Raw genomic sequence first — 15,406 nt, forward strand, 5'->3', positions numbered from 1 at the left:
TATTATAAAATCCAATTCATTTCCTGTTGATCTCTGTTAAAAAACAGCAAAGAGCTCATTCCTGAGTTTAGTCCTGCAGAATTTGAGTGCTCTCAAGTTAAAATGCCTTATCATGTGACTGGAAATCTTGAGCTATACTATTACCAAGAATGAAAGGAACATAATTATCCAATACTGAAAACACCTTTTCTTGAAAACAAGATCAACATTTGATAAGAATTCCTCCCAAAAGGAAGCATCCTAGGCTGATCCGCTGTCAGGGACAGGATACTAGGTTACACTGACCATAGGCCTGACCCAGTATAGCCATTCTGGTGATTGTGGGAAGGTTTTTGTTTGTTTGTTTATTTGTTTTTTAAACAAAGCACTACACATAAGGAAAACATTGCTTGAGCTAGGTGAATGGGTTGGATTGAGACTGGGGATCTGTTACTTCTTCCTCTCAAGCACACAAACTAAGTGTGCCATTTCGTTGCTTCAGTAGGACAGTTCTTGTGCTCCTACATCATTCTTAGGCACTCAACTCAGCTGAAGGCATAGCAGCCTCATCCCCAATTCTGTAAGCACTGAGCTTCTGTGGAAGCAATATATGTGCAATCTGCTGTTTCTACTTGGAGCTGGGGTGTGATGTGAGTCTGGTAGATGGAAAGGTTTGCATTGCTAGCAGGTTATATCTCCAGTGCCAGAGGAGAAGAGTCTGATCTCTTGAGCAGCCTAGCCCCTTGCACGGCTGGCAGGAGCTGGTTTCTTCCCTGTCTCTTTTCCATGCAGCAGAAGCACTATGCTGTTTCATCTGTTCCTCTGCTGTTGCCTTCATGTCTCTCTCCAGTGTATTAGATAGGGAACATGCAGTTGTTGCCACCATTTATGAGTTTGAGATGCATGGGAAAGGCTCCTGGCAGTCAGCCCAGGGCTAGGCAGGGAGAGATCCCCAGTTTTCCCCCCATTCTTCCTGCAGTCTTGTTAAAATAGCCTCTTGGCTTAGCAGCAACACTCCTTCCTCAATTGTTGTCCCTTTCTCCTCAGAAATATTTCTCCTAGAAAAAGTGGAAGCACATTGATGTTTTTCCCCCCCAGTCCTCCCACATCTTATGTGTTGGGTCCTTGTAGGAGAAGACAATGGTTGTGAAATGTTTGTTTATTCCCTCGGTCTGACTCATGATGCATTTCATTTAAGCAGCACCTCTGCTCAACCTTAGCCTGCAACCATAAAATGAAGATAGAAGAAGAAAAAGCGAAATCTCAGGCTTACAAAATTAATGCTCTTTTCTTGCCAAGAACTTTGAATAGCTGAAAGTGTAGTGGGCATGGGGCGAGGAAGAGGGGGAAATAGGTCATTCATATCTAAAACTGTTAGTGAATAAGAACCTCCTTACAAATAATAGTGAAAAGTTAATGTGGCACTTGACCCAGATTTCAGCAAATTTAAGCAAGGCAATGCAGCTAGAAAAGCTTCCAGATTCTACAGTCATACTGTAAATCTTGAAGGAAACTTTTGCTGTTTAGGATTTCTGAAGGCCTGTTTGTTCTTTGGTCAAAAAGTGCCAGTTGGTTAAATTTACAATTTATAAAATAAATGTACAGAGTAGGTTTTATGGGGTTATAGCATAGGGGTTATTCTTAGATTATAACCATATTAACTGTGGACCTAGGAGTGAAAAGGATTAAAAAGACCCAACCGAGTGATTTTTCTCAAATATTTTCATTTTAAGGTATGCAGTTTGCATTATTTTACTTCATGAATGTACCCTACTGTGTGTTTTAATACCGGGCTTCTTTAAATCTATACTTTGACACTGAGGTAGACTATGTTCAGCGTTCTCTAGTAATTTCACCTTTTGGTTTATTTATTTATTTTGGTTAGCAATGTCATATTATTATTTACTTGATTGTATTGATTATTTTCATGAGCACACTTTACTTTTAAAGCAGAAGCTGAGGCGAAATGTGAACTTACTTGAGAAGCTGGTTATGCAGGAGACGTTGTCATGTCTGGTAGTGAACCTCTATCCAGGGAATGAGGGTTATTCGCTGATGCTCAGGGGAAAAAATGGATCAGGTAATATTCCTGCTGCTTAACTATTTTCATCTTTAAAGTGCTTTATTAGTGCTAATTAGTCAGTATGAGCCATGCTGGCTGCTTGCGTTTGGTGTTTGTTGCTGTTCTAAAGCAATCTTCTATACAATTCTGTTCTTTAACTAAAAATGTCCAAGCACCTGATCATGGATGATGCTCACATGAGCATAGGAATAAACTCTAAATTAGCACGCTCTAGCCCTCTGCATAGTCCTTATTTCTGTATATAACATTTATTTATCCAGAGACAAAAACATCTCTTTTCAAGGATGTGTGGCCTCTGCTACTTAAATCCAGCCTATCCCAGTCCTTCATCCCCTGCCAATCTTCCTGTCCCAGTCTTTCCAAGTCTCTCTGCCTAGCCAGACCCAGGTCTCTCTATTCAAGTCCTAGTCTTCTCCAAGGTCCCTTGCCCAGGCAGTCCCAGTCTCTGCTGCCCCAAGCTCCTCATCCAGTCTCAGGCACTTCCCTCTCTGTGCTCCTCATCCTAATCTTCCTTCTTTCCGTGGTCTGCTTGTCCCAATCTAGTCCTTCCACTACTCCTCCACACTCAGGTTCAATTTATTCCCCTCTGCACTCAAGTTAAGTTGTTTCCTACATGCTCCCTGAATGCCGGCTGGGCGAGCATTGGGGGCACTGGAAAGGCAGTTGTCCTGCTCTCTGTTCTGTGCTGGGTGCTACAATGGCCCACAGCAGCTGGGTGCAGCAATGGCAAGGGAAGATCTTCTCAGCCCACGTAGCCCTGGGCTGGAACATGCCCAGTCAAAATGGACTCTTCAGAGCATTTAGCTGCCAAATTCTACTGAGTATGTGTGAACTGAAATTTTTTTCTAAGTTTTATAACTTGGCCAAATTTGGGAACTTTTCCAGGGGAACAGCAAAAAGAAATGCCCCAGCCAAATTTCAAGTCCCTGCTTCAAAGCACAGAGGCACTAGAGATTCTCAGTGAAACAGTTGTAAGATTTTTTTTTAATTTGGGCAAAACAACAATTTTTTCTCTAATTTCATTTTCCCCTAATCTCAGTGAGCCATTTTTTAAAAAAAACTTTCTAGGAAAATTCAGCCTTAGGCAGACACAAAACATAGGAAATTTCAGCCCACGTTGTTAAATTTGGTAAAATTATAAGCAGCTTTAAAAAAAGTGTCTGAAAATGGGAGATGTCAGGTAACCTTAATTGTAGGTGGTACTACCCACTGTGCTTATAATTAAGGAGGAACGTTTTCAAAAGTGACTAGTGATTTTATGTGCCCAATTTGAGACACCTAAAATGTCCTGATTTTCAAAGGGCTGGCTCTCAGCATTTCATGACAATCAAGCTCTTTTAAGTTTTATCAAGTTGAGCACTCAGAAACTGAGGTACCCAAAATCACTAGTCACTTCTGAAAATGTAGGCCTAATTAAAGCTATTTTGTACCTTTTAGCCAGGAACAGGAACTTAAGAATATTAATCATATTCTAGTGCACCCTTTGGGAAAACAAGATATTTAAATACAAATTTCTACCATAAAATACAATAAAATAATAGACAATTCCTAAGTGATTTCTTAAAAAATAAATTAGCAATTTCTTTAAGACTTTGTGTTGTTTGTGTCACACAGTTCAAGGCAAATATCAGGTGAGACAGATTTGGAAAGCAGCTTTCTGCACTTCCTATGAGAAACAGAAAATTTAGTTTGTCTGTATAAGGATTGTGTTATTGTTGAAACATGTGGCCCTTGATTCTGCAAACCTTTATGTGCATACTTAACTTTCAGTATGTGAGTAGTATCATTGAAGCCAATGGGATTACTTATGTGCTTGAAGTTAAGCACGTGCATAAGTGTTTGCAGGATCAGGGATGAATGCTTTAGGGTTGTTTGCATTAGTTTGCTTGTCTTTTAATCCTTTCTGTCATTTATTGCTGAATTAGTTCTACTTGCTGATACTGAAAGAGACAGATTTCCTGTCTTCCTATAGTTTAGGTTTACAGAGAACTTATTTTTGGGCCAAATTCTGCTCTTACAGAGATAAATAAGAGTTTTGCCATTTACTGCAAGGAGAGCAGGATAAAGCCAATATTAAATGGCTTGGAAATACAGTCAAAAGCATAATAATGGATATTATGCAAAGAAAATTGGGATTTGGGATAGTTCTCAACAGCCCCACTTTTTCTTTTTAACATGCTTATAATTAGCATTTTACTTTTGAAGCTGTAGTGGGAAAAAATAGATAAGGCATTGCATTCTTTTTTTGAATTCAGATTCTGAGACCATTCGAATGCCTTATGAGGAAGGTGAACTCCTTGAATATTTGGATGCAGAGGAGCTGCCACCTATTTTGGTTGACCTTTTAGAAAAATCTCAGGTAAGAAAGTTTTTACAATGAAGGGTTATTCTTTTAATCAGTCTCTCGGTCAGATGAAGGGCACCCTCGCGGGGGAGTTCTGTGCACCTGCAATGAGCTGTTTGAAGCATCAGGGTCATAATTCTTTTAGTGTCCAAAATAAAATATCTTGTTAGAATCCAAAACAAATAAATTCATGCACATTTTGTGTTTTTGCCATGGTTTAGTCTAACATGACAAACTGCTATGGCTGTTATGCACCAGAAAAGTGCTCTTTAGTGAAATGTTTGAGATTGGAATTTCATAAATGTAGGTAGTCAAGTTTTCTGTCTTAATCTTAATATGCTCTTTTGGAGGTTGAGTGTTGGACCTGTCTGGGTGTGTACTAAAAATCACTACACTTGACTATGACTAGTGGTTTAGAACTTTTTATTGGTTTAGCTATAGTAATAATAAGCACAGAAACAAGGACCATATTACGCAAGCGGAAGCAACTGTACAACTCCCACTGACCTCAGCAGAAATGACATCATCCTGTGCTGGGGATGAATTTGGTTTTATGTCTGGATGGAGTATATATATCTGCAGAGTGAAAACATAGGAGGCATTCACAATTAGCTATAAGAGCATTGCATGAGTGGCCAAAAGAATCAGTTACAATGGTGAGTCCTGAGACAATTCTATAATATATATATTTACAGAAATATTTTTGTTTGTTTCAAACAGGTTAATATTTTTCATTGTGGGTGTGTCATAGCAGAAATACGTGACTACAGGCAGTCTGGTAATATGAAATCTCCAACATACCAAAGCAAACATGTTCTTCTGCGTCCAACAATGCAGGTAAGAAGTACATCAAATTAAATGGTTTAAACTACCCTGAGTGGGAACTCCTTTTCCTCACTCTTTAAGATAAATGTTATAATAGAAATTAGCCATCACTTTTAAATATTTTATATAATTTATATACAAATATATTACAGTTATATTATTGTATGTATTTGAAAAGTAACCAAAAATTTGCCTATTTTTGCAGACTTTAATTTGTGATGTGCATTCTATAACAAGCGACAACCACAAATGGACACAGGTGAGTTTCCTTGTAAATTTAAATCTTACAATGATATAAAAGATGGAACAAATCAGTTTTGCAAAATATATTAAACTGACATTGTACAGACCCTGGATTGTTTTAGGGTGATTGAGAGTCTGTTTGATGATACAGAGACATGCCAAATTAACTCACTAGCACATGATCTTGCGAGATGCTGAGCACCCTCAACTCCCACAGAAGACAATAGATGCTCAGCACTTAATTTTTGATTATATAGGATAGTCTAACTACTCTACCCTCCTCACCCTCCATCATCTTTATCATGTAGGCTCAGGTTGGCATCGGAAGAAGGACTCTATAGCACTATAATACTCTCTTGTGTAGAAGCACTTCCCCACTGGTACTGATAGCAGAGTGAAACTGACTGGGATTATGCAATTCTAGTTGGTTTAATACATCATAAGTTACTAGTGGCAAAGTACATCTGCTGAGAAGCACAGACATATTCAAGGTCTTTGCCACACCCAGTATCTGTTGTCTCATATATATCAATTGTGATAAAATAAAACTCTGCCACCTCATCAAGATATATCATTGACAGGCTACTGATTTGCTTATTTCTTGTAGTGTGTGTGTGTGTGTGTGTGTGTGTGTGTCTTTTCGGTATTATCTTTTTATGCTATAAAAAAATCTAGAGTTCCTCAACCTACAAAAGAGCATAATGATTCAATGATTCCTAAGCAATAAATATTATATTTTCCTGGGTTAACAATCCAAAACAAAGTTATCAAATTGTGCGTGCATGTGTGCATATGTATACACACAGTCAGATACCATGATGATTAGCATGAAATAAAAGTCTATATAGATGTACAAAACTTCCAGGTTTTTTTACATTATTAAAATTTACATACATTATAGGAAGACAAACTTCTACTTGAGAGCCAGCTTATTTTAGCTACAGCCGAGCCTTTGTGTCTTGATCCTTCAGTAGCAGTAACCTGCACAACAAACAGACTCCTCTATAACAAACAGAAGATGAACACTCGCCCAATGAAACGGTAATAATTAATCTGTGATATGTCAGGACATATATTAACCTGTTTAGAATTGTACAGATTACTTTATAGAAAAAATAAGAAAAATCATGCACTAACATGTTGTTTGTTCATAACCATAATAAAATTCATTTAAATTAAACAAACTTTGAAACTCTTTGGAAATTGTTGTTTTACTTCTAATACATTAACATTTTAAGAAGGACCCTTGGAAAAAATGTTTTTAGGGAAAGTCAAAAGTTTGTCTTTTAACCGTGTCAGTTATTACTTGTAATCTGAATCTTATTAAGTACTTGTTCTGTGTAAAGCTTTTGCAATCTCTTCCAAATAGGAAATGCTCTCAGGCCTAGTAAGTCATGGATTATACTATATTGCAGCTGGTAATATATTAAATGTATATGTAATGTGTATATATGTAATATATGCACATGGATTATTTTCTTACAACGCCATACTGAATTAATACCAAATTGTATTGCTCCATAAGAGAGCAATACATATTTTTGCCATGGCTTATAATCAAAATGTGAGCTGAGGCAGACAGCAGCTGTGAACAATGTTAAATATGAGTATATGATGTTAAAAATGTTTCATCTTAAACCTTCCCTGCACTTGTTTGCCAAAAGATGAATCAAAGACTGTGGTTCACCAGGATAATATTTCACAGGTTTTATTCTATAAACATGAGATCTTATTTTCATGACCTGACTTTAATTTATAAATTAGAAAAAAATATTCAACTATATAACAGATTAAAATCCAGCAAAATTAATGTGATTTTCTATTGCTTAAATGGTTCAAGAAACTTAGAGCGTCAGTGTCATGCAGAAGGTCTTGATCCTGTAAACATTTATGCACAAGCTTAATTTTAAACAACCAGTGGAATTGTTCATGTGCTTAAATTTAAGCATGTGTATAATTGTTTGGAGGATTAGCGTCTGAATGGTTTTAAGAGCAGTGTGGTGCCAAACTACTGTACAATCTGTTAGAATAGCTTCATTTCTGAGTATGGTTGTGTTCACAACTATTTTACAGTAGCCTGATATGGTTCACTGTTATTTTACTAAGAAATATATATATGTATGCTCAGTAATATATGAAATATGTAAATAATCTGCTAGAATTACAAAGTAGGTGTCAAAATGGATATTATGTTCTCAAGTGTGCAAAGATTAGCTATATAAATTCATATGCTAGCTTCAGTATGATTGTCATTAGTAGCCTTCATAACTACAAGTGTATGGTATAATACTAACATAGTTAAGGATCCTGTCTGTGCTGGAGAGGATGGGAGCACTGTCATATTTTTTAATGTAATTTTAACTTTTTGTAGGTTTTGCACAAAGGTTTGGCAAGATGAAATAAATTGAACAATATTCAGTTTTTAATACGTTTTTTGTAATATTTTAACTGTTGCCAAAATTCACAAAATTCTTCCATCCTAATTTTTATTCCAAGAATATTTGCCACAAATATTGCTCATAAGAACAATAACATGTTTAAAAGTAGATGGATCACAATTATGTGTTATGCAACAACATAAAAGATGACCATTTAAAAAGCATGTTGCACAGCACATCTTTTCGTTGCAATGTGACTGGCCGTTTCCTGTGTGTATTAGCACACATGGGGTAGCATGTTTCAGTCCTGTTGTTTTACACGCACATTTCTCAATATACCATAGGTGTTTCAAGAGATATTCCAGGTCATCTCCGAATCGGCAGCAGGATGTGGCACATTATCCAACTCCACCTCAGCTCAGAATACTTGACTACTTACAGAAAAGAAAGGAAAGGAAAGGAGCCCAGCAGTATGACCTCAAAATTTCTAAAGCTGGGAATGTAAGTACATTGCAAGTTAGAATGCGGAACATTATTATTCATTTATTTATCGTTAACCATTAGAATACAGATGCTCACATTATATTGTACTTTTTCCCTACCTCTCAGTGTGTAGATATGTGGAAACAGAACCCTTGCTACTTGACTGCACCTTCTGAAGTTGATGTGAGTTCAATTGTTTCTAATCACATTTGGGTCAGTAAAAATTTCACTTATTCACCATTTTATATATCAAGCAGGAAGATAAATGGTAAAGCAGTGAGCAGTGATGGCCGTCTTTGGGACATTGTGCTGAGCTTGGGCACAGTGCCTTTGGGAGCAGCTGCTAGAATGCAGTTGCTTCACTCTCAATGTGATGGGATCCCGCACTCATCCCACAATGTGAGCCACACTCTTAGGCAATAGATTTTTCACAGCTAAATAAAGCTCTGCTAAATCTATTTAAAGATTATGAGAATTCCTCAATGAAAGCATTAGAGCAAAGTAACAGAAGTATGAAATCATTAAGTCTCTTCTCTACACTTGTTTCAAATGCATTATATTCTGATATCTGCTTTTGCTTTTAAGGTGGAAAAATATGCCAAAGTGGAAAAGTCTGTCAAACCTGATGACTCTCAACCTACTGTCTGGCCAGCACATGTGAGTAATTTAGACTTCTGGCCAACCTTTTCTCCCCCTAGTTAAGATGCTGCTTCTGTCAACAAAATGTAAATGAGATCATAAAGAACATTTTTTTTCTACAATCTCTATAAAAATTTGGAAGGGAAATTGTCATGGGGAAGTGTAATTTCGCACATCGGTGCATTGGGGTGATTATCAAGCTAAAAGAATAACTATAATTTATTACTCATTGGCACACAAAATAGTAAAAAATAATTTACTCTTAAATTCCAGTCCTTCACCTCAGTTTTGTAGTGTGAGTATGATGCAATGGAATTTTGGCTTTGCCAGCACTGCCTACCCACATGGCAATAATCAGCTAGCCAAAGTACTGTAATTTCTCTGTATAATAGCAGGACACTGGGAATCTGCTGCCACTACTGTAGTAACAAAAATGTAATAATTTACAGGAAGCAGTGTTTCTTGCTTTCAATACACCTTTGTTTTGTTTCTAATCCTCATGTAATGGGTGAGTCAGGAGAGCTGCCTTTACAGTAATAACTCTTGCAGTGGATTCTGGAAGGGAGGTCATAGAACCATACAGTTAGAAGGGACCACAAGGGTCATCTAGTCTAACCCCTGTAGCACGTTAACACATAGGGCTATTTTAGGCAGAATGCTCTACAGGTTTTTTTCCTTCACTGTCCCAGTGAAACCTATAGATCAGCTGCAAATTGCATGATCCAATACACAAGAAAATGCTTAAGTTAATTAGAAATCAGTTGATGGATTCTTCATAATGGAACCGCCAACATACTGTGCGCTCTTTATCTTCAGCATCCATCTCTTTGTCCTTGCAGGTTACTTTATGTTACCAAAATCTACCATCTTGGCAGTATGCTTTTCTTGTAGTACTAATTTTCATCCCTATGGCATCCTATTCAACCATTGTTCTGTATTGTGTATTTGCAGTGTTGTAGCTGTTTTGGCCCCTAGATATCAGAGAGACAAGGTGGGTGAGATAATACCATTTACAGTTGGTCCAATAAAAGATATTCCCTCACCCACCCTGTGTGTCTGCTTTTAGATGTGTTTCTTCTGTCTGCACTTTCAGTATTTATCATAAATAGATATGGGTTCTCTGTATTTCTTGTTTTTTAAGTAACTTGTTTATCTCTCCCATCCTATTCTATTAGTTAGAGAATTTCTTCTGGAAATCATTTTCCATTCCTGCTGAGCAAAGTGACATTTAGGGACTACTAGATTGTGTTACTTGCAATTTGTATTTTGTGGACTTCTGACATATATTGATCAGCCTTTCAGTTGACTGGTTTTTGAAAAGATTCTACGTATAATGTCGTTCTGTCTTTTAGGAGATAAGAGATGATTATGTGTTTGAATGTGAAGTTGGTAATCAACTTCAGAAAACAAAACTGACCATTTTTCAGTCCCTTGGTAATCCGCTGTACTATGGTAAAATACAGACGTTCAAAGGCAGTGAGGAGAATGATAGCCCAGTAACTCCATCACAGTAAGTAGCGTGTATATTTAAAAAGGTTTATATTATGATAATTGAGGAAAAACCAGATGAATTTACCTGCTTAGATCATACTGACAAATGTGTACTTAATTACACTAGAAAACTAAAAATGTGTGTTTTAAGGATTTCATTTCAGAAATTTAAAAATATCTAACCCACATGTGCCAATGTCATCTTAAAAAGAAAAGTAGTAAATTATGTAATGAACAAATTCAGATACAACCACAAGAATCTCATATCTTCCCACATTAAAGTTATATTGGAACAAAATCTCAATTTGGAGGGACAGTTGAAGACATTTCCATGACACATTTCCAGTGGTGTTCCTATTTTCAGTACTTACATTGTGGTAGTGCTGAAAATGTGTCTGACACTGTACAAACATATAGGAAGGGACACAGTCCTTTATCCAAAGAGTCTACAGTCTACATGAACAAGGATGATGACTGGTACATATGTTAATAATTTTGTTTTAAAATATATTGACTATATATAGCTGGCTGCAATGGTCTCTTTACCTGCCCGTTGTTAGTTCTTATTTTAGGCTCCAATCTTGCAAGGTGCTCTGGATACTTCACCCCTGCACCTGCACAGACTTCCATTGATTTCAGTGGGATGTAAGGGTCTGCCCACTTGCACAAAGCAGCTAGCATGATCAGGTTTTTTTAAGTGCTACTATTTTGTATTGTTACCTAGTGTTTAATCCTTCTCTCTTGCTTTTTAATTTGAACCATTTCATACTGCCAAGTTTTAGTTATTTTTAACCCTTGTCTCCATCTATGCCTGTTTATTTTATAGAGCTCTATGCTAATCTTAAAAAGTCACTGAAGATTGTGCACTGGAACTGGAATTTTCAAAGGCACCTACGGAAGTTTTTGATTGAAATTGGCTCCTTTGAAAATACCAGTTTGATGCACAATATTAAGAACTTATTTGGATTTGGTTCCCTAAGTATCTTTGGCTCCATTTGAAAATTCCAGCCTCAAAAGTCAGGGATGCAAAAAATGTAGTCCCCTTATTTTCCTGTAAAGTAGTTTGCTTTTTGAATCCATGGAAACAACATGAATAATTCTAAAGTAACCCTAACAATTCTCATTGAAAATGTCTAATCTGAATGTAATAAAATACATTTTTCAGTAAAAAGTGAACACGAATAACAAACAAGAAATATTTTATTTAGAGCTACATCTTGTGATAAAGCATGATTGGAATAATGAGAGAAATCAGGAAAACTAAATATTTCCTTTAACATTTTAGTGCTTTGGTGTTTCTTGACATACACCAAAATCACACTCTCACTGCGTCTAAAATCCTCTCCACACCTTGAATCTGCGTGAGCCAGAAGAAGCAATAGATTGGTCATATTTCCCAGAAGAACTGTACAAAGAGAGAAAAAATAGTAGATTACTGGGAAAAACCTGGAAGATCTGTAATCCTTGATTTATATTGATTATAATTCCCATGCTAATTGCCTAAATTGGTCTGAATTGGACCAGAAACTTCCCTTAAGGGTTATGGGTATTACATTAAAATTATATTAGTGAAACAGATTTCTTGTTCTATTTTTAAAATATATTTACTTCAAACTGAATCCTTCTTTCTTAGCAATATGAATAGCTAATTGCTGGAGCTCTTACATTTTTTCCTTATATGAGCAAATTGTTACATTTGTTTACTAAATGGTAAACCAAATGTATAATGCCATACAATATGGAATGCTTAATACAAACAATATGGAATGCTTAATACAAACAATATGGAATGCTACTTTTAACAGCATAGAATCTATAGCAAACTGCCACTTCCTGTTTTTAGGTATATAAAACTGGTATTATTTGTATTTTACACTGGTGTAGATCAGGGGTCAGTAACCTTTCAGAAGTGGTGTGCCGAGTCTTCATTTATTAACTCTAATTTAAGGTTTTGCATGCCTGTAATGCATTTTAATGTTTTTAGAAGGTCTCTTTCTATAAGTCTGTAATATACAACTAAACTATTGTTGTATATAAAGTAAACAAGGTTTTTAAAATGTTTGAGAAGCTTCATTTAAAATTAAAATGCAGAGCCCCCCAGATGGGTGACCAGGACCGAGCAGTGTGAGTGCCACTGAAGATAAGCTTGCGTGCCGCCTTTGGCACACATGCCATAGGTTGCCTACCCCTGGGGTAGATTCACTCTTAAAGAGATGTTATCACAGTAAAACCCCAAAATCCTTGTCAACCTTAATTGTGTCCCTCTAAATATATTGTATTAGTGATTATGAAGCAGGGTTAAGTGTTTTATACTTTCAGAAGTCTCCAGCCCACCAAGTAAAACTTAAGTGTTAACTGTTCTCGTCAATTAGCCGGCAGCAGAGAGTCCTGTTCCAAAAGTGGGTGGTTTCTTTGCTGTTTTTCAGAGTTGTGATCTTTGAGGAAAACTCTTGAATTCCAAAAATAATAACTACATTGTTTTATGTTTTACATTTAGGTTCCTTATTGGTTCCAAGACTGATGCTGAAAGGTAAGTAGTTCATATCTTTCTTTTTTTACAACCCGAGTTTATCCCTTTCAGCCCTAATGTACCTTACTTTCTTTACCATGGAGGTAATGGCATGTGACATGGATATTGAATAGAAACAGTCAAGATCTGCAACAAGACTAAAAATGTCGCACCTCTTGCACTTTACATTTGTGGGAAGGGTGGGGGAAAGAGAGTAACTCCACACACCTTGTCTCATTTTTCTGTTAAATTCTGGACCATACTATGCCTTTGGATGAACCCATCAGAGGTAGCCTGGTGAGAGAATTTGGCCCTGAGACTTTGTACAAGTAAATTTGCTATCAAGTATAGCTTTAAAGAGAGTGGTTCTTTTGAACTTTAACTGTAGTGTCAAACTTCTAGAAATCAGTTGAATATTTTTTATTCAAGCAATACTGATTTAGCATTGTGATAAGTATTCTGTCACTCCTAGAGCAAGAAGAAAACTATTTCCTCCCCCTCCCCCCAATATATTTTAGCTATAGAAGGTTTACGGTTGTCTGCTGTGGTTCATTATAAAACATAAAGTAGACTTCTCCCATACTCAGTGGATTTCTCCAGACCGATGTTTCTTAACCTTTTCAGGTTGGTAACCCCTAATTCAAAGTCAAAAAATTTCACAATCCCTTTGCATTTATTATAAAAGTAGGAGTGAAAAATGTAACAATGATAAGCCTATATACTTTATTTGTGTTTCAAGAGACTGACTGAATACTTGACCTTGAGGGGTAAGGGTGTCATGGCAGTACTGGGGAGAGATTTTCTTTGCTTTCGAGTGTAATGGGATTTTCAGTGGCTCGCAACAGCCCTGATTGCCTTTGGTGACCTCACTGGGGATCACAACCCACTGGTTGAGAAGCACTGCTCCACACAAGTGGATATTTTATTCTTCAGACTGATAGAAAAAATTAAAATATTGTGGTATCAGCTGTCTCTGTAAGGGAGTTTATATTTCTATACAACGTTGTTATGTTGCAGATCAGTTTACTGAAGTTTAAAGTAAAACTGAATCACAATTCAAACCATTTTATCTAAGTGCTTGCAGTTTACATTTCAGAATAGTGAAACAGTAGTAAGTAGGCAAAGAAAATTTAAAATATAATAAAGTTAATCTACATCTCGAACAAAGAGTATAATGTTAAAAATAGTGCAAAATTGTTAATGCTTTTTCAAATCCTGTGCTGAAGTCCTTAGTGGTGTATTTCAGGGTAGTGAACCAATACCAGGAACTAGTTCAAAGTGAAGCTAAATGTCCAGTGAAGATGGTTCATAATTCAGGTGGATCTGTCAACCTAAGTCATCTTTCTCCAGGGAAGGAAATGGAAGTGAGTTTGCTCAATGTTTCTTCCTTACATTTACAATTGCTTATTGAATAATTATAGTTCCCTAAAGGGTCTCAAAGAACAAACATCTGTCTGAAGTTTTTAAACCTACTGTAATTACAAGTCTGTAATGGAAGAGATTAGAGAAAAATGTTTTTCTGAGATTTTTTTTTAATGTCTTTGATAATGCTATGTATAGTCAGTTTCAGTGATTTGCTATAGTCCATTTTTTGAGTTTATCTAGGTCTTTCATACAGCAGCAGAGCAGAGAAAAGCATTTTTAAAGGGAACTTGGAGACAGGCGTAGTGCCTGAACTGTTAACTCTTCATAAAAATGGTTTGGAGTTTTTTTATTAGATTTCAAAATGACAACATCCTTCTAAGGCAGGGGTCGGCAACCTTTCAGAAGTGATGTGCCGAGTCTATTAATTCACTCTAATTTAAGGTTTCATGTGCCAATAATAACATTTTAACGTTTTTAGAAGATCTCTTTCTAGAAGTCTATAATATATAACTAAACTATTTTTGTATGTAAAGTAAATAAGATTTTTAAAATGTTTAAGAAGCTTCATTTAAAATTAAATTAAAATGTAGAGCCCCCTGGACTGCTGGCTAGGACCCGGGCAGTGTGAGTGCCACTGAAAATCTGCTCGCGTGCTACCTTTGGCACACGTCCCATAGGTTGCCTACCCCTGTTCTAAGGGATACGTGCTCTTGGGGTGTATTCCTCTGTGCATGTCTGACAGGAGTTCCCATAGCTGAAAGTTTGATGCTGATGGATCCATCAGGCCACGTGTTTTGTTATCTCTGCTGAGCATTTTAGATTGATCCCACTACTGTAGTTCTTTTTTTACCTCAGCTAGCATTTGCTGCTTTGCTGGTCCTTTCCTCCTGTCTATCTATGTTCTCTCCTATGGTATCCCTTCTTTTTAAATAGATAAATAAAGCTGTCCAGTTTGTTAGCCATGAACTAAGTTCTGCCGGAGTCAGCAGAGTCATAGCAAGGAAGCAACAGATCACCTTCTTTTTTGACTATCTAATCCTCTATGGATGGTAAAGCAGTTATCTTGA

General features: G+C 36.6%; 2 protein-coding genes across 22 annotated transcripts in view; one reads left to right on the forward strand and one right to left on the reverse strand.

The window, feature by feature from the left end:
* Nucleotides 1-15,406, forward strand: part of SUPT20H (SPT20 homolog, SAGA complex component) — a 61,192-nt gene that overhangs the window by 26,741 nt on the left and 19,045 nt on the right. For 13 of the 21 annotated variants that reach the window (XM_050937184.1, XM_050937186.1, XM_050937191.1 and 10 more), the window contains 11 exons: nucleotides 1,930-2,059; nucleotides 4,318-4,421; nucleotides 5,127-5,243; nucleotides 5,437-5,490; nucleotides 6,376-6,515; nucleotides 8,197-8,353; nucleotides 8,462-8,518; nucleotides 8,921-8,992; nucleotides 10,327-10,484; nucleotides 12,963-12,995; nucleotides 14,221-14,338. In XM_050937184.1, coding sequence (XP_050793141.1) covers nucleotides 1,930-2,059; nucleotides 4,318-4,421; nucleotides 5,127-5,243; nucleotides 5,437-5,490; nucleotides 6,376-6,515; nucleotides 8,197-8,353; nucleotides 8,462-8,518; nucleotides 8,921-8,992; nucleotides 10,327-10,484; nucleotides 12,963-12,995; nucleotides 14,221-14,338 — 1,140 coding nt within the window. The remainder of the gene's footprint in view (nucleotides 1-1,929; nucleotides 2,060-4,317; nucleotides 4,422-5,126; nucleotides 5,244-5,436; nucleotides 5,491-6,375; nucleotides 6,516-8,196; nucleotides 8,354-8,461; nucleotides 8,519-8,920; nucleotides 8,993-10,326; nucleotides 10,485-12,962; nucleotides 12,996-14,220; nucleotides 14,339-15,406) is intronic. The other 8 variants (XM_050937185.1, XM_050937201.1, XM_050937202.1 and 5 more) reach the window with 2 other exon arrangements.
* EXOSC8 (exosome component 8) overlaps nucleotides 10,527-15,406 on the reverse strand; it is a 48,366-nt gene continuing 43,486 nt past the window's right edge. The window contains exon 11 of the mRNA XM_050937281.1: nucleotides 10,527-11,870. Within this exon, the coding sequence (XP_050793238.1) occupies nucleotides 11,599-11,870 (272 nt within the window). The 3' untranslated portion in view covers nucleotides 10,527-11,598. The remainder of the gene's footprint in view (nucleotides 11,871-15,406) is intronic.

The sequence above is a fragment of the Gopherus flavomarginatus genome, chromosome 1 (assembly GCF_025201925.1).
Source record: "Gopherus flavomarginatus isolate rGopFla2 chromosome 1, rGopFla2.mat.asm, whole genome shotgun sequence".
NCBI classification, from domain to species: domain Eukaryota; kingdom Metazoa; phylum Chordata; order Testudines; family Testudinidae; genus Gopherus; species Gopherus flavomarginatus.